This window comes from Vipera berus (genome assembly GCF_964194415.1).
Source record: "Vipera berus genome assembly, chromosome: 4".
Taxonomy (NCBI): Eukaryota; Metazoa; Chordata; class Lepidosauria; order Squamata; family Viperidae; genus Vipera; species Vipera berus.
The window spans coordinates 19,459,105-19,480,115 of NC_138206.1; the positions used below are offsets into that span (position 1 = coordinate 19,459,105).

General features: G+C 37.4%; 1 protein-coding gene across 4 annotated transcripts; it reads right to left on the reverse strand.

Annotated features, from left to right (window-relative positions):
* Nucleotides 1-758: 758 nt before the first annotated feature.
* NPAT (nuclear protein, coactivator of histone transcription) lies at nt 759-20,950 on the reverse strand. 4 transcript variants are annotated; one of them, XM_081327254.1, is made up of 18 exons: nt 20,716-20,950; nt 17,224-17,342; nt 16,008-16,068; nt 15,420-15,492; nt 14,183-14,223; nt 12,692-12,922; nt 11,753-11,831; nt 11,226-11,370; nt 10,503-10,594; nt 10,334-10,421; nt 9,954-10,053; nt 9,136-9,261; nt 6,638-8,242; nt 5,466-5,581; nt 5,267-5,369; nt 4,360-4,417; nt 2,455-3,541; nt 759-1,485 (listed from the first exon to the last, which is right to left on the reverse strand). In XM_081327254.1, the coding sequence occupies exons 1-18, from the start codon at nt 20,750-20,752 to the stop codon at nt 1,408-1,410; spliced, it is 4,239 nt and encodes a 1,412-aa protein (XP_081183380.1). In that variant the 5' UTR covers nt 20,753-20,950; the 3' UTR covers nt 759-1,407. The 4 variants fall into 4 exon arrangements, with proteins under 4 accessions (XP_081183380.1, XP_081183381.1, XP_081183379.1 ...); XM_081327255.1 differs by having other exon boundaries at nt 759-1,482; nt 11,753-11,834; XM_081327253.1 differs by having other exon boundaries at nt 11,753-11,834.
* Nucleotides 20,951-21,011: the final 61 nt, after the last annotated feature.

Sequence of the window (21,011 nt, forward strand, 5' to 3'; positions counted from 1 at the left end):
CAATATTCTTTTGGTTAAGCAAACTTTGATAAGAGTTTTTTGGTGAAAGATTAAAATTGGGTTGAAGACAGCATGCTGTCCACTGTGAGATATGAAACAGGGTCTTTGTATTGCTACTCTACAACCTCTTGAAAAATATTTTCATGGGTGAAAGTACACAGATTGAATTGTTAAACAGCTGGAACGCTATTTTTGAATTCTTGGTAGAGTCACTTTTAAATATCTGGTAGATGTTGATTATAAATAGCCAACTATAAGGCAAAATGAACCTGATCTATATTTAAAATATCCTTGTAGTTTTAACTGAATGCAAAGGCATCACTGCTATTACCTTTGAGGCTAAAAAAGAGAGAGAACCTTACTCTAGCTGTATATACATGCCTGACAATTTAGAACCAGGGAAATGAGGATTTTACATTATATGAGAGACTGAGTAGAAAGATTCGTAAAATTTTCCTCAGATTCCTAAGAGGATTCCTTCTCCTGCAAGGACATAGGTGGAGGGTTGTGCAGCATGCACCAAGAACTAAACTTTGAGCCAGTTCTGGTTTTCCATTCCGTTCTAATTGTGTGGGATGCCCACTACCGCAAATGGTGTCACATCCTCAGGATGTGTATTTAAACACTCACTTGCTTAAACAAGTTAAGCAAGGTTTTATCAGAATTAAATCTGTATCCCTAAAGGCAAAAAAACATATCGCTAAATAAAATTCTATTGTGTAAATGAGAAGTCTGTTAAAATATCTATGTATAGTAAAGAGAGTTGAAAACTATTTATTATGATAGATTACAACTAAAGGGGGGAAAAACAGACAAAAGGAAACAGGAAAGATTTTTCAATACAAAATCAGCTAAGGCTTTCTGATACAGACCAAGCATTACAGTATATACTCGTGGATAAGCTGAACCCAATTTTGGGGGTGCTTTTTTGGCACCTACTGTAAATTCTCAGATTATCTGCAAGTATATATATTAAGTCTATTCATCCAAATCCAATTATATGAAGTTTGCTTTGATTAAACCATGGGGTCCAATCCTAGGCACACCATCTAAAAATACTCCACAATTCAGCGGACTTGGTTCTAGGCATCTTTAAGATAAGAGGTGTTTGACACCATGAAAACCTGCTAAAACAATTCTAGAAAAACACAGTCAACACCTGGTGTTAATAAAAGTAGCATTTTGTTCTTTTGCAACTTGAAAATCTGTACAATAATTACATGACAAAATAAACTACAAATTTAACATAGAATCCTCACTCAGAAGAAATCCATTAAGTTCTTTAGATCTAGGGTGATTTCCGTTTCAGAAATTGAATTTTAATGGATTATGTAATATAATCCTAAACTTGTTCTCTTTCCTCCTTCATCGTGCTGAAGAACATCTGTGCTTGGATACAGCTGGCATTTATTCATCATAATGCAATGATAATAAAAATTTATCCACATCCATTTCTGCAGGAAAGGCAATTGGTAATTTCTTCTGCTGAAAAATAAAATATTTTATGGCCAATGAAGGTTCTTTAGTCTCTAGTTCTGCAGGACTTGACTCAGTATTAATTTATGGCTAAAATCTCCATAGAACAGATCATTTAAGCTCCCAGCTTCAATCTCGACTGTATGCAAGAGTATCAAACTTTTTTTCTTCTGATAGTAAAACTGCCTCATGCCCCATTCTGTAAGATGTTTGCCAGGTAACACAGGGAACCATTCTTCATAGGAGATAAACAGCAGGTTCCCTTACAGACACTAAACTGGTTGCAGATTTAAGATTTTAAGAATTAAGGTTTAGCCTTAAGCACTATTATAAATATCATAAGCAGTAAGCCAGTTTAGTGAACAGCTGCTTCATACCAAAGGGGCGTGATATAGAATATTATCACTATAAGTAAACACACTATCAAAATTATCATTTTTTATTATTTTACTTCTTTTGGGAAGGAGTTACTTTTAGTCCCATCTTGGTCAAATCCTTATCCTGAAAATGGCCTCTTAATGGATAGAAAACAGAAAGGATGTATGCCATAAACAGTGACAAAGTCAAGAGGAGGATTTTCTTCCCCAAAGTACATGAATACAAGTAGGATTTACAGGGGAAATGTTTCTTGTCCACATGGCAGAATACACTGGGAAGGGATGGCCCTCAATATTGGCTGTTCAGGGATTAACTGAGCCAATTTGGTACAATGGTTAAGGCACTGGGCTAGAAAGCATAACCCCTGAGTTTTAATCCTGCCTTAAGCACGAAGCCAACTGGATGATCTTGGTCCAGTCCCGCTCTCTCAGCCCTAGGAAGAAAACAAGGGCAAACCACTTATAAAATCTTGCGGAGAAAACTATGACTGACAAGGCACTCAAGGACAAAATGAGGGATTCATTTGCTATTCTATACATAATTCTCTGCCGGTATAGCAATAATGTCACGCTGTTAAATTAAAAAAAAAACCCTGCTTACCTTTATCTTCTTTTTTTTAATTGGCAATGCAAAGTTCTGAATATCCTTTTTACTGGGAGTCCTGGAATTCTTTTCACAATCAACAGAGTCTTCCTGCTTTCTTTTTTTAGCTGCACTTCTTAAAGACTTAAACTGTTGAGTATTGTCCTTCAGTGGAGTAGTGGCATTAGTCCTTGCGATAGCAGCACGTGAAAGTATCATCAAAGTGTGGGCAGCCATGCTAACACTGTTTTCGCTACCCGTTTCGCTTGCTGGGCTACAAGCCGGCAGATCAGGAGTAGCTGGAGGAACCATGATCCTTGGTGTTGTACTATCCTCGCTATACCTTTTACAGGTTGGGGTCCTTATATCAAAGGTATCGTCTGATTGTCTGTCACTAGTACCTGAAGGCGTCCGGGGTACTGGAAGTTCCCCATTTTCAGGTAGCTTACTAGTGGGACTATGCCTTTGAATATCATACAGCATTTCCACAGCTTGCTTAGTTAAAGGACTGGTCAAGCTGTTGACTTGACCGGGAGACTTTGTTTGTTCTTTTTTAGGATCCTTTGAGGGTAAAATGCCTGCATTTTTATTATTGGCATTTGGTTGGAGCCCCTGCTTTTTAGTTACTTCCTGAGTTGAGGAACAATTTTTCTCATGATGAAGACTTTGTTGGCTGTTGGATAAGGCTGCCACCTCCTGAGTTTGGGGGACAATATTCCTTTCTAATTCATTCTCTTTATTTGCCGTCTGCTTTCTTAATATATCCGACGCTAGTCCCGGACCCGAACTTTTTTTCTCCAGCTGGCTTTCCTTTACAGCCAAATTTTTGCTAGTTATATCTGGCTTACATAAAATTCTTGGCAGAGTTCTTTCACGTTCCCTCTTGCCAGGCTGAGTTTTTGTTGACGAAAGCACAGCATTAGAAGAGCTTTGACAGAGCTTGGAATTCTCAGTCTTTTCTCTTTGTGATGCTTGGGCGGTATCAAAGCAAAGCACTCTTCGGTGACTGCCATTTTGTTTGAAACTTGGGCTTGTAGTATCAGCTGGCACAGTTTCTAGTTTCTTTTTCAAATCCACACAAATATTTTTGTCTGAGTTTCCAATTCTGAAAGAAAAAAAATAGTATTTGACAATTTCTATTTTAATTATTTTTAGTATCTAAAACTACTACTCAGTGCTTACATTTTTTGGTAATGGTTTTGGTAATGGTTTTCAAGGCCCTACATGGCATGGGTCCGGAGTACCTCGGGGATCACCTGCTGCCGGCATCAACTTCCCTCCGCCCTGTGTGTTCCCACAGAGAGGGTTTTCTCAGGGTGCCACCGGTCAGAGAATGTCGTCTGGTGGCCCCCAGGGGGAGGGCCTTCTCTGTGGGCGCCCCGGACTTATGGAATCAGTTGCCGGTTGAGCTCCGGATGGCGCCTGACCTTCGCTCCTTCCGACGCGATCTGAAGACCTATTTATTTGAACAAGCCGGCCTGGCCTGATGGGGGATGTGTTGGGTTTTTTTATTGTGGTTTTACATTATTATTTATTGTTTTAGCTCGGGCTTCTATTTAATTCTCTTTTTAATTTTTGTACTTTGTATTTTATATGTGCCCTGTTCACCGCCCTGAGTCCTTCGGGAGAAGGGCGGTATACAAATATAATAAACTAAATTGGTTTGATCTTAATCACCTCTAATAAATAGATTTAAGGACGATATAAAAAACATTTTAAAACTGATTATTTTGCCGTACTGAAATGAAGAGAAGGATCCATAACAACATATTTTGTTTAGATTTCTATGGAGATTCTCAATCATCCAGGTTATGGTTGTCCCAAGGGTTACATTCTGCAATTTTGTAAACTGAAATAATGGCTGCTGGTTATAATGATACATTTCTCCATGTCCAGCAGTAATACAAACTAAGAATAACTGACCTTTGAATTCGAGAACCAGGATGATGTACAGGTTCTGATCCGCTGAGCACTGGCTTTCCTAAACGATTAAGGGAAAATAAATAATTTTCATTAATAGCATTCAAGAAGCAGTTAGTTTTACACTAAGTCACAAAATACTTTAGGATGCCTTTTTTGAGTACAGAACCCACTTTTTATTTCTCAAGGCTTTTTAAAAAAATTGAAGTGCACATAAAAAAAATTCACCTGAGGAAATAAATGAGACCTTACAGCCTTCCTAAATGATTCCCTCCTACTCTCCAACCTGACTGCTCTGAGGTAGTAAGAGAGAAGGGCCTCTTGCAGATATGAAGATATGGATGAAACTGCACAGGTTTCCAATAAGTTAATGCCGAACTAAAATAAGTACTTGGGAATATAGTTGCGAATAATCTATGTGGCATGGTATAAATACTCTCGAGTCAATCATATAATTCTCAACATTTGGGCAGCCATATTTCAGCACCCAGGGAATTTTGTCCTGGCACACACTGGTCATCACTGGCTGCCTTGAATGCTTTCTTGGTACAAAAACAGGAAACACATGAATGTTAAGTCCTATATATGCAGCACTTTTCTATGCTTTCGATAGTCAATCTTATAAATCCCAAACTGCCTTAAAGCATTGATTCAAGACTCCCTTGGACAGAGACGATAAACAGAGAAACGATATAGAACCGAGCATTAACTGCATTAACCCAAACCCTTTGACAGCTTACTTCAGTAATAGTAAAGAGCCTGAAAAGGACAGAAGACAAGGTAAAAATTTCATAAATGGTCCAATGACTACAGGATGGAAGACAAGCTCCCCAGAACTGCCACCTGAGACCTCACCTTCAGCAAATACTTGAGCTAGTATAACCTTGTGCTGCCTATGCCCTCTGCTTACCTCCATTGGATTTACTTCTTGGTATCCTATGAGATTTTGGAGGAAGAGGAAGCTTAGGAACACCTCCACTGCTCAATGAAGTCTGGAATGGCATATGCAGAATCTTTAAAAAGTGAAAGGAATAGAAATTAGTTTTCTGAAAGCTTCTTTAGCTCAAAATAAATAAATAAAAACAATATTTTCCAAAGACAGCATTTACCTGTCGGGAAGGATCTGAGATAGCATTTCCATTTTGCCCCATTATAGATATAGGAATCATTCCTACCATTCCTTGCAGTACAGGCTGTACTGGAGAAGCAATTATAATTGCGGACCCTAAAAAATTAAGGTATCCGTGTGAACTATACAATTTTACATTCCTCTGACTCTTTCTCTCTTCTGTGTAAGTCAGTGAAAATACTGAAGACAAATATTGATAATTGAAGTTAAGTAAATTTAACCTAGTAATCTTAGAAGTTATATCTAAATAGGCTTTAAGCAGTCCAAAGAACAAACTATGAGCAGCAAAAAATGTAGTGACAACTAAATAAACTAATTTCAGTTTTGATGCTACAGTGAAAGGTACAGCTTTTCAAAAAAATAAATGAACAAGTATGTTTTTAATTCACTACATTGGGTTTTCTTTATTTAGTTTTAGGATTTGTGTGGAAATTGTTTTAGGTCATATTTATGCAGAAATATCAAACTTTCAAATGAGTCCACAAACTTTAAGAACTACTGTATTTATACCTCAGTTATATTATATGCTTCTTAGTCAAAATATTGCATATTTAAATATAGGATCTATTAGAATTCTTAAAAATATTGGAAGAATGCTGAAGAAAACTATCAATTTGAAAACAACTGAGCATTAGCTACCAATAGTAGAGATTAAAGGATTAGGCAATCATTTACATATTGTTATTGTACCTTATTCTATTAAATCAGGATATGACTTTCAGCTTAAGTTTAGTGGCTGTGAAAACAAAAAAAGTGAAGCCTTAGTGTTTGAATAGACTTCTCTTCTATATGAATCTTTCTATGTGAACATATTACTGAGTCTTCATGGTCCTTGATTTTGACCAAGTAAGAATCTTAATTTACTCACCAAACTTTGATTTTTTTTTCTTTATTAAAAATCTAATGGACACTGGTGTCATCATGCTAAAAATTCCAGTTCAGCAATTGCCAATAAAAGCCAATTCGCTTACAGCAATTGGTTGCAACTCATCTACGATTCAATCACCATCATATAAATTTTGCCCATGTGATTTATTTTTATTATCAGTCTCTATAGTTGTATTTGACTGTTATAAAGTACCTTCAACCAACACATTAAAATCCAACTGTTTTAAAACCCAAGCAAACATTTAGTTGCCCACAAATAATTACCCTGTGAAAAGCTTGGAGACATTGGTGGGTTCATGGCAAACAAACCGTTTGTCCTAGGAGGTGTCCGTAACTGTGGTGTCATTGGAACCTGTGATGCAAGAGAGGTTGAACTGCCAGGAAACACGACTAAATTTGATGGAGTAACGTTAGTACTCAATGCTGTTGGCTCAGATATACAGGAGGTAATATAAACACTGTTGGAGCTGCCAAAAGATGTGCTTGTGGCTGGCATCAGTTGAATAAATTCTCCATTCTTGGAAACATTACTTGTGCCAGCAACTGAAAATACTGCACAGTCTTCGTTCTGTATGTTGAGTGAACTCACAACAGCATCTTGAGATCTGAGAACCAAAAGATTCTGTTCTATCAAAGCTGAATCTCCAGGCCTTTCAGACTCTTCGGCTGTTATAGACTTAGATGTTCCTGTCATCTTGGATGATGATTTAGCTGGAGAAGATAATATTATAGTTGGTACATTCTCTCCAGTGATGCTGGAAACAGCATTGTTTAGTTCAGTGTCTGATGAAATGAATGGATCATCGCTAATAATAATATTTAAGGAAACAATATTAGAAGGATCTACACCAGTGCCTTGATTACTAGATGAAACACTCCCAGCAACTTTGTTTCCTGGACTCGATTCACCTGCTGGATCCGAAAGTGGAGAATGACACTCACTAGATGTAGTGGGATTGGCCTCAGTAGTTGTTTCTGTAGGCCTCTCATTGTCAGGAGTTAAAAATAAGCACTCGGCATCTGCTTTTGTAGAAGATGATGGCTCTTGCAATTCTACCTGTGTTATTTCAGACTCCTCCAATTTCTGGTTTCCATATCTTAAGCAAGGCTTTGGGTCTGTAGCTGGATCATCCAAATTAAGACTATTGGAAGTACCAACAACTTCAAGCTGGAGCTCTACTACATTTGGATTGGATGCTTCAACCACAAGTGTTGCAGCAGGTTCTGATTCCAGTTTATCTGAGCCTTGACAATTAGAAGAACTAGGGCTGTTTCGGTTTTGCTGGACAGATACAGGAAACACAGATGACTGGTCTGTTATCTGCTGTAAACTTTCAGCAATTTCGTGTGAATGGCTGCAATTCTCATTAAGTTTGTTCACAGCTTCACTTTCATCAGATTTCAAGGGAGCAAGCACTTTTGCACTTGTTTTTTCGGCTAGCATATAATTTGGCAAAGAACAACATTCAGTTCTATCAGATAAAGCTGTTTGTGAGGTATCCAACTGACTATATGGCAAATCAGGTAAGTTCTGAACACCTTGACATAATACATCCTTATCAATTCTATAATTCCTCGTAGCAGTTCCTTGTTTGTTGTAAGAATCTACGTTGTGCTCAGTACTAGGAAACTGAGTTTGCCCAGATTCAAAGGTAGATTTCTGCTTGATTATTTGGTCAGGTGTCTCCATTTCAATTGATTCACTTTGATTTCTCACTTCAGAGCCTGAAGGAAATTCTCCAGACACTATAGTTTGTATCTTTAGATGCTGTTCTAAAGTCAAATCATTTTCACTGCAATCAGTCTTTAGGACACATGCTTCTTTTGAATGATCATCTGTGTATGATAGACTCTCATGGGAATTATCATCTACAATATAAAAATACAACAAATTTAGGACAGATCTTCTGTATGTTTTTGTCAGGATAATGTTTCTTGACAGTTATTTTCAGCCTTCTGTGTTCTGATTTTTAATGAAAGCTTGAACTAGAATCTCTAAAGGATAAGATGAATAATATGAGAAGGATAAAAAATATTCCTGTCTATCTTTTTCAAAGAATATATGATAGTGTACAGAATAAATCTGCACTGCTCATTCACTGAATGTATTTGAAACGTTGTGTGCAGTTATGTCACTGCATCTTAAAAAAAGGATATAGTGGAGCTGAAGACTTTCTGTAAGAAAGTCCAAGAATTGGTAACAAATAATCGAGGTTACATATACATGCATAAATACAGTAACTAGATATAATGCATACAAAACTATACATATGAAGCAAACAAGAACTCTCCTTTCTTTTGCCTTAAGACAATCAGAAATGGTTTTCTTTCTTTCTCCAATTATGGAAACACTGATATATTATCACTAAAGTCAACATTTTAAGCAATGGCAGGCATTCTAAGCTGATTTATGGGGAAAAAAGGTATTAAAGAGAAGTTATCAGGCTGTATAAAACAATCCTTGTGTTTTTAAAAGGACGATAGAAACTTAATTGTAACTCAAATTTCAATTCATCAGTTTGCAGCCTGACTTTATGTGGATTTGCAAAAAGGTGATTCTATGTATTTCAAAAGGAATTACTATCCTTTACATAGTAAAGACAAATTCAGCATATTATAGCCATTATGAAATCTTCTGAACCCACAGATAGCATTCAATTTTATAACAGCCATTACTCCAAACATCCACAATAGTAAGTCTTGAAATCAATAATAGTCTTATATGTCAAGGAAACCAGATACTGGATTTTAGAAGTGCTTACCAAGTTCCTTAGTGCCAATATAACTTTCAAGCACTTCTAGGTTTTCTTCGTCCACCAACATTGAATTATCTGTTCCATTCTGTGTAGGAATACCCTGAGAAACATTTCTACAATTCTTGGTTTTACCTATTTAAAATAAGAAAAAAGTCTTAACTTCAACATGAGGTGGAAGAATCCAAATCAATTCCTGAACTGCATTAAGGGTTCGGTTTTTGTCATCAACATCACAGTTGAAACCATTCTTTAGGAATTATGTCAGGCCCAAAATAACGATATTTGTAGATGGTCCAATATAATCTATTTGATATCCTAAAATCTCTAAATTAATATGAACTGAAATCCTAATACAACTGTTTTGATGGGATGGAAACTCGTTTGTATGACAGAAATGTCTGACCAACAATAAAAAATATCTTTTCAAGTCTCCCCCAGTTATGTAATTTCTAGCAACATATGTTGGAATTCTAGAATTTGCAGTCAAAATATATTTGGAAAATGCAGGATAGGAAAAACTGATAAAGTATGAGAATCTGCACTGGAACTGTGAAAACTTGTCATTCATAATCATATGTCAGGAAAACTATAGTATCTTTTTAATGGAAGAGTTCAATCAGACTAGAAAGCTAAAGTTCTTGAGAGTATCTGTTTATCTTTTCTGTTAAAATATATGGACACAAAGGGCTGATTTAGTTAAAGTGCAAGTCTTTCATACACTCTTAATACTTTTCTTCTCAGTCCCACTGAGTTCAATGCAGTTGACTGGAAATAACTCATCACTGTAAAAATTCATAATATTTAAAGTGAGGAATAATCCATACCAAAATCAAATATATCAAAGAGTCCTTGAAATGCTGGATCTGATTCTGTTTGCTCTAGAATCTCCTGGATGGCTTCTTCCGTCATGTGAATTTCACCTTGCTGGTATGTAAAAATAATCAGATATCAGTTAAAACATATTCATTTTCTCTATGTGAACAAAAAATATCCAGAAAGCTAGATAGGTTATCAATCAAATTTTCAGATCCACAGGAGTACTGCTCTTTGCGGGCCTATCTTAATCAGAACAAGAGAAAAGAAGAAAAAGTAGGCAGACAAATGAACAACCTGAAGCCTAGCAATTTATGTAGTTCTTTGAGCAAAGCCTTAATTTATCCATTATAAGACCTAAATATTGTATGTATTAAAATCAGGCTCTTACCTGAAGACCAAGAAATTCATCAATCGAAGACTCTTGTATTGTTGGACCACTTTCTGCCTGTTTTACTGTCTGAGCCATATTGCCATCACTGGGAAAAATGTGTAAATATTTAGTATGATTCAGGAATAATCTAAGACTGAATATTTTTTTAAAAAATGAGATCTATTACCTGCCCAAGAACTTGTTAATATTTTCAGCTAGCTTCTCCTGAAGACATTTGTTGCTCAAAATTTTCTCTCTGGCATTTTCAATAATCATTTGCTAGGAAATAAATTTGAAGTAGTCCAAGTTTGTGTTTTCATAAGTTTACAATGTTTACAAAAGAAACATTAACGCCACCAGCACTCTTAACAATCTCTCCCCTCTGGTGGATTTATATTCCCATACACTGTACAATTTCTTAATTGGGGCATCAAATATGACATTTGTGCAATGATCAGCTAAATCTTAAAAAGTTAGAAATTGGTCCCAATTTTCTTAATTTTTCTATATACCTCTAAACTGCAGATGGGGTTCCTTAAAAAGGAAAAGACCCAAGACCATATTTGTAGCACGCATGTACCTATGTAGCAATTTGGATGATGAAAGCAACCTTGAAAACTCTCAACCATCTTCTGCCATAATTTTCTTGCCATATAGCTAATGGGGATTTATTCACTTTGGCCACAGCCTTGCATTTAAACGCTTAAGGATTAAAAATATTTGCACGAAATGCTTTAGAAATCCCATCCCCAAAGAAAGGAATAGTAATTCACGGAAATATGGAAAGTTTTTAAAGGAGAGAAATCCCTGCACTCCAAGACATATCCAAAACTGGGATAATCACACCAAAAAGGGGGAGAGGGTGAAAAAAGAGAAATATGAAGTTTGTTTTTTAAAAAATATGGCTTACAGGAAGGTCACCATCAATAATTTCTAGTTTCTCACTTTCTTCTTCCATGGGAGAGCTTTCTTTTTCCACTACAGGAGACTCTCGTAAGCTACAATTAGACAACTGTGGTCCTGATGATGCGCTACTTCTTTTCTTCTGTGAGTCACTGAAATATTTTAAATACGAGATAGGAAGAACATGCAATTAAGGCTAGGAACTTCATGGCTCCTGCATTGTCTTATCTATTCATGCTTCATGTTTAGTTCAACATTAACATGTTTCAAAGGAATCAATGAATCCAGTGGAACTGTAATGGAATTAGATGCATAATTTGCAGTCCAAGAGGACAATGAAAGAAAGCAAAAGTGAGATGTAATGACTTGATCCAAATTCATAAACATGTCAGTGGAAATGTAAAACGAGATTAACATGAACCACATACCTTTTCTCTGCTTCTCATTTTTCACACCTTTCCTTATGCACAAGATCTAAATTCTGAATATGCAAGAGATACATACACTACAAGTACTTAAGCTGGGAACTGTTACCTTTTTCTTTTTCCTGGAGACAATACACTTGAGTTAAGCTTTCGCTCTTGGAGTGCAGAAACCAAAATGAGGGAATCACCTGCTTTAAAAAATGCAGTTAAGAACAAAATTATATTAAGCTTTGATTTCTTCAAGATGTTTAGGGTATCAATAATGAATTGTCATTGTCAGTACTAAGAAAATGAGTGTGACACTGATTGGAAAAAATGTAGCACTCTCATTTTGAATTTAATTCAAAGATGGGACTGTGAAAAACCTAAATAAGAAGAAAACAACTATTTTGTGCCAGCTGAGAATACAGCAGTTTAATTTTCCATTGGAGAATGTAGGGCTAGGAGATGGTATTATGGGTCGAAGCTGTAGGAAAGAGGATAAAGAGAATGGAATTGTAAAGCCTAGCTGGTAAGATAAAGCTAGACAAATCTAGTTGCTGAAGATTATTAGCACGGTAGCATATAGGCCAGTAATCCTAAAACGGACTATCTCTATATATTTCCTGGGATGGTGGCAATTATCTGAAACAGATGTGGGCCCAATGCAGAAAAGGAAAATGCAGTAAAAGACCAAATGCTGATGACCTGTAGGAACTAAAGATGACAAAAAAGGTGCAATTTTCACACAGAAAAATACAATTGACTGAGCAAAGGAAATGTTGACTAGTTTCTTTAGGCTTTTCCTTAATTTTATATAGCAATATTTAGATATTTAGAAACAGAGGGGAACATGTATAGTAAGCTAAAATATGTCTACAATATGAACCCACAGGAAGCCCTGGTACACGAGAATGAACATAATATGTTATTTTCAATGGAAACAGTTTTTATACTACCTATATTTAGTGGCAGAAAGGAAATTCTATACTGTAATGGTCACATCACTTTCTCAACAGTTTACTTATAGTTTGTGTCCACTATTCGAGAAATGGTTCATTAAACTTACTGTTAATTTGGCTTTCCTGAATTTGGCCCTGATATGTAGAAGAAGGATTCAATCTTGTCTGAGCCAGACTTGAAGATATAATTGGTTTAAGAACAATCTGTGTGGCGCTCACTGCAGTGGATGTTAGTTGTTCTGGCTGATAAACTGCAGGTGATGATCCTAAATTAGAAGAGGCTGACTGTTGAAGGCACTTCTGCTTTTTCATATCTGCAATTGCACTTCTAGTGCGACCTTTAAGTAAATATTAAAAAAAGGACAAGGAGCCTTTCATTATTTATTTGGTAAATTTATATGACCACCCCATCTTATGTACATGACTCTGAGCAAAGTACAAAGTTTAAAAATGCATAAAACAAACAAAAATAATTAGACGCATCTAAATTAGATGCAAGATAATTTCAGGGGTCAACTAAGTTTTAGAGAGTCAGCTTTGGCATTGAAATAAAGGCCATTGTTTTTTGTTCCTTCACTCATGTCTAATATTGAGCCAGAAAGCATTAATTCTTCTGTTGGCAAATATAACTGGCATCAATGAATGCTATGCTGTTTTGATACATAGTCAGGTTCAGGAATGTGTGCCACATTCTAGAATAATATAATCTAAAACTAGTGAAAATATACTGAATTAGTACATGGCATTTTTCTGTATCATTTCTAGATGTGAGTCACAGGTATATCTCCTGCTCCCACACCTTCTGATTATTATTGTGGCAAGAAGTGAAGAAAGTATGTTTGCTTGCTTATTTATTCATTAAATTTGTATGTCAACACAATTTCCAAGGACTGCCTGTAGTAAACAGCAATAAAATATCTAAATATACAATATTTAAATATCCACAGTAAGAAAATAATGATACAGTAATGATATGGAGTCATAAAAACCTTGGATACCTTTATCATGTCATTTAAATAGCTTAGATCAGGTATGTCAAACTGCTGGCCCGCAGGCTGGAGGCGTTATGCCAAAACCATGCCCACCCGATTGCCGGCAATGGGGAAAAAGTCATGATATGTCGCTGACATCATGAGTTTGACATGCCTGGCTTAGATCATGTCAATTATCTCCAAATACTCTCAGGAAAAGCTGTTTTAATCAACTTTTGGAAAGTTTATAAGAGGGGGCTTTATCTAACTTCCAGAGGGAGGGTGTAGATACTATTATTGAAAAAAAAGCATTTTCAGGTCTTAGCATTCCTCACCTCATGGATGTAGAAAACTAGAAAGCTTTTCACAGAGAAATGGGAAAATACTGCATACAGATGATCGAAGAAAAGCTAGGGAAACTGCTGGTAAATAAATGTCTAACATCTGGATCTTGTATCCAATATCTATATCGTATAGTCCAATATAAAGCAGCTGCACTAGCATGCTTTATTAGAACAAAGTCTTTGTGAAATTAATGAGATTGATTTCTAAGTTAACTATGATGTAAATGTATGAAAGGCTTTTAATAGTAAACTCAAGCCACATAACATAGCTTCGAATACATACTCCGTTGATGAGCAGAAAATCCACCTGAATTCTGCATGCTCCTGCAAAAATGGAATTGTTAAGTTTCTGTTAAAATGCAGGATATAAGTATATAAATATTAAATGTAGAATACTTATGTGACAACCACATGTTCAGAAATAAATGCAAAAAAGTTTCAGTTGACAGTTTTCTTATTTGTTTTATGCTGTTTCAATATCATATAACATAGGAGAATCGGTTCCTGACAGCAAGCACAATCCTGTGATCATGCACAATATTGAGATGGGAAAATGCTGAAATTGTGCAAAATTTACAGCAATCTCACCAATGTAGCCTTGTGCAAGAATGCCAAAATTGTACAATAAACGACTACATGAAAATTGTAAAAAAATGAAATTTTGAGTGATTTCATTGAAGTACATGAAATCTCATAAAAGTGTGATCTTGCAAGATTACAGTACAATCATTTAAAATGAGACATTTATTTTTCAAGGGCTGTAGGAATTATGATCCTGCAGGCATTAAACTATTGACTGATGACATCATATGGGTCTTCTGCAGTTATCAGACACATTATATACACATATATCTCATGGATTTTTAAAAAATGACAGTAGTTTGACTATTGTAAAAAAGACCGTAATAATTTACTTAAATGACAATGTTTATTAATTTAATTTAGCAGCTTTATATATCATTCCAGGTTCTCAAATGAGTTGCTAGCATTCCTATATGAATATTGTATATGAATACAATAACAAATAACAAAAATAATCAATAAACAATATTAACAAAAATATTACTGTAATATACTGAACAATTATAACCTTTAATAAATTGTATTCTTATACAAGTAAAATTCCTCTTGAATACACTATCCCCCTCAAAGTCCTGTTGAAATAGTCAGGTTGTAATAATTTTTAGGAATCCCAATAGTGTTGCGATTTTAGCATTTGGATATTATTTGATAAGATGATAATTTTATAAAATATAATGGACAGAATCCAATTTCGTTTTTTTTCTGCCAATGGAGCCACATTTGTTAGTAGTGCTGGAGAAGGAGCAATTTCTCCTGTTCCCCACCACTGCGCTCTTAACAAGAACCACACTGGTTTCGTTCAACAAATTAGGGCTGTCCATGGGACATCAATATGAAACAGACTGCAGTATCAAGAAAGCATGTGAAAATTGAATTCTCAATAACAGGAATATAAGCAGAGCCAGATTTACAGACTATTTGCACTAAATTCAAATTACCTGATTTGAGAAAGTGTATAATCTAACTTCTTCCATAAAGATGACATCATTGCTGGAACGTCATTTGTTGCTTCTTTAAAAAAATTATATATAATTTTGTAAAAAATGTAAAGATATTACAGGTGGAAAATCTGTGAATCAACTGTTAACCAAGAAACTATATGTCTAAAATATCTAATTTATTTGATATTTGATCTTTATTTATTTCAGTATTTTTCATTTAATGATGGCTATTGAGGCTTTTCCTTTCTGCTGCTTACAGTTCATCAATGTTAATTTTATTTTTCTAATTGATATGCTTTTTTCTACTCCATAACTACAGATAGTCCTTGACTTACACCCGTTCATTTAACAACTGCCTTGCTTAGTAATGGAAATTCTAGTCCCAACTGTGGTCACAAGTCGAGAGCTACCTATATATTTAAGTCATATTAAATTTATTTAAAAAGCATAATTTCAATGCTGCTTACAATTCAATAAATACATACATTTAATTGTATAAGATCAATATTGTCTCAATATAATCAAAGCAAACCAATTCTAGGAATAAAATGTGGCACATATTTCCCACTCTTTATCCACACCTACCTTTTGATTTCATTGCTATGTACTCATTCAATATGGTAATTAAGTTTTTTCCAAAGAGAGACTGAGAAGAGAAAGAACAATATTAAACTATATCATACAACACTGCAAAAATGTCACTTCCCCAAAGAATTTAAAAACACTGAACACCTACCCTATCTTTATGGCAAACTGTAGTTGAAGTGGTGCCTCTTGGGCAGGGGCCTTGGGTCTCTCTGGGATGCGCAGTGTGTCAATGAGGGATCATTGCATTGGGCTGATGTCAGCCACTTGGCCTAACCTTTAACTTTGTGTGTTTTGGACAGGATTTGTCATGTGTGTGAATAATTGTGAGGTATATGTTTATATTACCAAGTTCCCTCTTAACTAGGCCTCTTGACTGCTGACTCCTAAGGGCAGGTGTACTTGGTGGAGGCAGGACTTGAGCATAGGGTGCAGGTGCAAGTTGGAAGTCTGATGGCCTTGGGGAATGGAGAGTTTGTTAACAGAAGCTTTGATGGGCAGGTAGCAACAGGCAGACGATATCAACCATACGAAGACGACCAGAAAATCAACTTCATATGAAAACTATAACCCGTTATAACAGAATCTTGCAAATCTGATTGTGCTATTTCTCTTCTTACTATACTCTAAATCAGAGGGGCATTGTGAACTGCTTCTAAATATTATGTGCTTCCCAGGAGTTAAAAGAATGTTTCAGCCCTTTCTGCCTAAGTAATGGTTCTTGCATATTTGTAACAAGGTCATCTCCTTTACTCTCTATATGTTATGGAAGGAATTTGAGGGAGGGCCACTTTCAGGGTTGGTCGATTCAATGGAAAGATTGCTCCTGTTTGCCAGCCCTCAACGTTCATCTCTGATGCTACGTCATTGGATCTTCACTGTCAACATACTGGCTTCTTCAAACAGCATCCCCCTAGAGATTTGTACAGCTCCCACCTTGCCCATTTGCAAGCGATCTCTAAAAACTTGATTTTTCCCCTAAGCCTTGGTTTATAGTGTTTGGATGTGCCCCTTTAAATTGGCAATGATGTGGAACAAAATTGCTTTGTTCCATCAGACAAATGTTGTCTTTTATTTCTGTAAAGCCCCTTTGAGTAATTGTGGAGTTGGTTAGGCTAGATATTCAATAAATAAATTACATTAAATATTAATTATTCCAGCAAGATTTAAGATTATAAAGAGAAACAATCTCTTTTAAAAAATGCATGCTACTTACCAGTAAACAGGCTGGAACAAAGCCTTCTCCTGTACAGTGCTCTGCATATTCTTTTAAATCTGAACTTTCCAATATAAATGCTCTGCATGTGGCTAAAAGCTTTTCTTGTTGTAAATAACCTGAAAAGAGAAGTATTTTTTTCTAATCTGTGCATCATTATGAAAAGATAACAAAGTTTAACATTTGTTAATGTCAAGGTATATGTGTTTGATTGTAAATAAAGATATATGCATCGTATTCCCCATATTACTTCAAACATCTATGTATGAATGTTTATCAGTTTTTATTAGTTTTGTCTTTTTCTTTTTTCCCTTCTTTCCAGAATGTATAGGTATTTTATATTTTGTAAATAATTTCAAATGCCTTAGTATAGGAAATGACATTCAATATATTTAATAATTTATGGTATGTTTTCAGAAATACTCTCCCTTTAAATGTAAACAAATCTACTATGCATTATTTAAGGTTGTGTAATTAAACAGAACACCTCACTTGATGTGGATTCTGAATGATTTTGCATTTAACAGACGGTGACAATTATACAAAAAATTATAGTAACATTTAAATAAAGTTATACATGGATTATCTTTCGTACACATGCACAGTGTTATATTTTCTGAAAGATGTGTGTCATAGCATAAATTGTAATCCGTTAAAATATTATTTATAGCCTTTTTAAAATTATGTTTCTGTCGACAGTGGACTGCCAACAGTGACAGAAATACAAAATGTTCCATCTCTTTTTATGGGGGGTGAGTCTTTACCCCCCGTGGATAGGGCGCGCAACTTGGGAGTCCTCCTAGATTCGCGGCTTACCTTAGAAGATCATATAGTAGCCGTGACTAGGGGGGCTTTCGCTCAGGTTCGCCTGGTGCGTCAGTTGCGGCCCTATCTAGACCGGGAGGCCTTGTGTACGGTCACTCATGCGCTCGTGACCTCTCGTCTTGACTACTGCAATGCTCTCTACATGGGGCTTCCCTTGAAGACCACTCGGAGGCTCCAACTGGTACAGAATGCGGCCGCGAGAGTTGTCTTGGGAGTTTCCCGGTACTCCCATGTTACACCTTTGCTCCGCGAGCTGCATTGGTTACCAGTTGTCTTCCGGGTGAGGTTCAAGGTCTTAGTGATGGTTTTTAAGTCCTTACATGGCATGGGTCCGGAATACCTCGGGGACCACCTGCTGCCGGCGTCAACTCCCCTCCGCCCTGTGCGTTCCCACAGAGAGGGCCTCCTCAGGGTGCCTCCGGTCAGAGAATGCCGGCTGGTGGCCCCCAGGGGGAGGGCCTTCTCTGTGGGCGCCCGGCTCTGTGGAATCAACTGCCGGTTGAGCTCCGGATGGCACCGGATCTCCGCTCCTTCCGGCGCGGGTTAAAGACCCACTTATTCGAACAAGCTGGCCTGGCCTGATGGGGAGTTAATTTAGGGTTTTAAATATTTGTATATTTTATTGTTTTATTTTGGGCATTAATTTAATTCTATTTTAACTTTTGTATTTTTGTATTTTTATTATATGCCCTGTTCACCGCCCTGAGTCCTTCGGGAGAAGGGCGGTATAAAAATTTAATAAAACTAAACTAAACTAAACTAAACTACAAAAAGAAGCATAGCCCAATAAAACAACAAATGGATTCTACATAATTTAGCCATAAATTCAAAATCTTTGTGGTGGAGATATACTGCCCTAATTAGACAAAAGAAAACAAACAATATTGTACAATGCAAATGTCCCAAAATATAAAAAATTATTTCAGCTATCCAGCTGCCTCTGTTCAATGTGAAAGCTTGCACCTACTATTTTATACACAGGCTAATTCTTCAGACTAATTGCCTGCATATTGATTATTGCATGGTGAAAAATCTTTGACCTTTTATATCATTTTTCCTTCAAATAATAAAGATTTCAAGAGGAGGGATTGAAAGGGATCTCATATCTTATTTTCTTTCCTATAGAAATACAAGAATAGCAACAGAGCTGTGCTCAATTATGCCAAAGCTTTAATTATTCCATGAAGAGCCTATCTCTAAGAGGCTTGCAAACAGGATATGCGTGCAAGAAATACTTTATTTTCACTTTCTGGAAAATGGGGATTTAAAGGCATCCAGTATCTAATACAAGTAGTTGTCAACAGAAAGTTGCAAAAGGTGACCAGTTGCAACTGTCATAAATATGAGCCAGTTGACATCTCTCCATTTTGATCATGTGACCATGATTCTGCAATGGTCATAAGTGTGAAAAACAGTGATACGTCACTTTTTTCAGTTCCATTGTAACTGAAATCGAGAACTACCTGTACTGGAATCTTTTCCACAACACATCCATATACAAATGAACATGTGAAAGTTAAGCCACAGGGGACTGCACAGCTCTAATATCTCACAATGAAAGTGATTTGGAATGGCATATTACAGGTAGTCCTCAACTTATAACCATAATGGAGTCCACAATGTATGCTGCTAAGCGAGAAATTTGTAAAGTGAGTTTTCCTCATTTTGCAACTTTTCTTGCCACATTTGTTAAGAGAATCAGTGCAGTTGTTAAGTTAGTAGCGCGGTTGTTATGAGAATCTGGCTTCCCCATTGACTCTGCTCGTCAGAAGGTTGCAAAAGATGATGACATGACCCCAGGACACTGCAATTGTCATAAACGTGAACCAGCTGTCAAGCATCCCAATGTAAATGACATGACCACGGGGATGCTGCAACGGTCATTAAGTGTGGGGAAAAAAATGGTCGTAAGTTAATTTTTTCCAGTGCCCTTGTAACTTCAAACAGTCACTAAACGAACTGTTTTAAGTCGAGGGCTACCTGTAGGTAAAGAAGCAGAACCAACTGCTCAAACTCAGTACGGTTAGGCACCAAACGAGGCAAAACCACGTCGGGCTTTAAGGACGCGTCAGGCTTGGCAAGGAAAGCAGATCCACAGCCACGCAGGCTACTGGAGGACGGAGCTCCGGGGGAAACAAGTTCGGGAGGGAGAAGAGCGCGAAACGTCAACCACCCTCGGGGCGATTCCGAGCAGACGGGCCGGGCGCCTCGGAAAAGTTCCCCCGTCCTTCCTTTGAAGAAACGGCGGCGGGGTCTCTCTTCCAAACGGCCTGCCACTCCCACACCGGCGCTGCCCGTCTTCCCAGCACACGCTGAACCCCGAATCGGCTCCCTTTTCAGCCTAGACCAGGGGTCTTCAAACTTGGCCCTTTTATGACTTGTGGACTTCAACTCCCAGAATTCCTCAGCCAGCTTTGCTGGCTGAGGAATTCTGGGAGTTGAAGTCCACAAGTCATAAAAGGGCCAAGTTTGAAGACCCCTGGCCTAGACTCTCTAGCCCGTTAGGCGAACCCAGGCCGCGGGGTCAGCACTGCGTCCAGCGCGGGTCGTGCGAATCCATAAACCTGGGTCAACTGAATAAATCAACAAATTCGGCTCCCGACGGGCTAGCTAGCCTTACCGGGCGAGCGGCTCCGGCTAAAACGAAAGCCCCCTCTTCGCGCTTACCTAGGACCAGACGGGCCACGTCAGACGGCAGTAACATGGCGAGGAAAACGGGCGCTCCCGTCACCTCACCCGCCGGCGGGGCCGAGAGCGGCCGCGACCCACTTGCAGCAGGGCGACGGCTCCTCTCTCCCCCCCCCCCGTCCCCGATTCCTCAACTCAGAAAGGCGCCCAAAACCTCCCCTCACGAGAGCCAGCGCAGAAGCCCCAACCCGCCCCCCTCGCTTCGAGACTTCCCAGCCGAGAGCCACAACAAACGCTTTTCCGCTTCCGGGTGGGGTGAAAGGTTTCCCGCTTCT

What these genes read in the sequence shown, in the direction of transcription:
- NPAT (XM_081327253.1), bottom strand. Translation starts at nt 20,752, where the DNA reads ATGTTACTGCCGTCTGACGTGGCCCGTCTGGTCCTAG. An exon ending in CTTTGATATATTTGATTTTG is followed by an intron (nt 9,262 to 9,953) that starts GTATGGATTATT and finishes TATTTTAAATAG; the next exon opens with GTAAAACCAAGAATTGTAGA. An exon ending in TATTGGCACTAAGGAACTTG is followed by an intron (nt 8,243 to 9,135) that starts GTAAGCACTTCT and finishes TTTATATTGTAG; the next exon opens with ATGATAATTCCCATGAGAGT.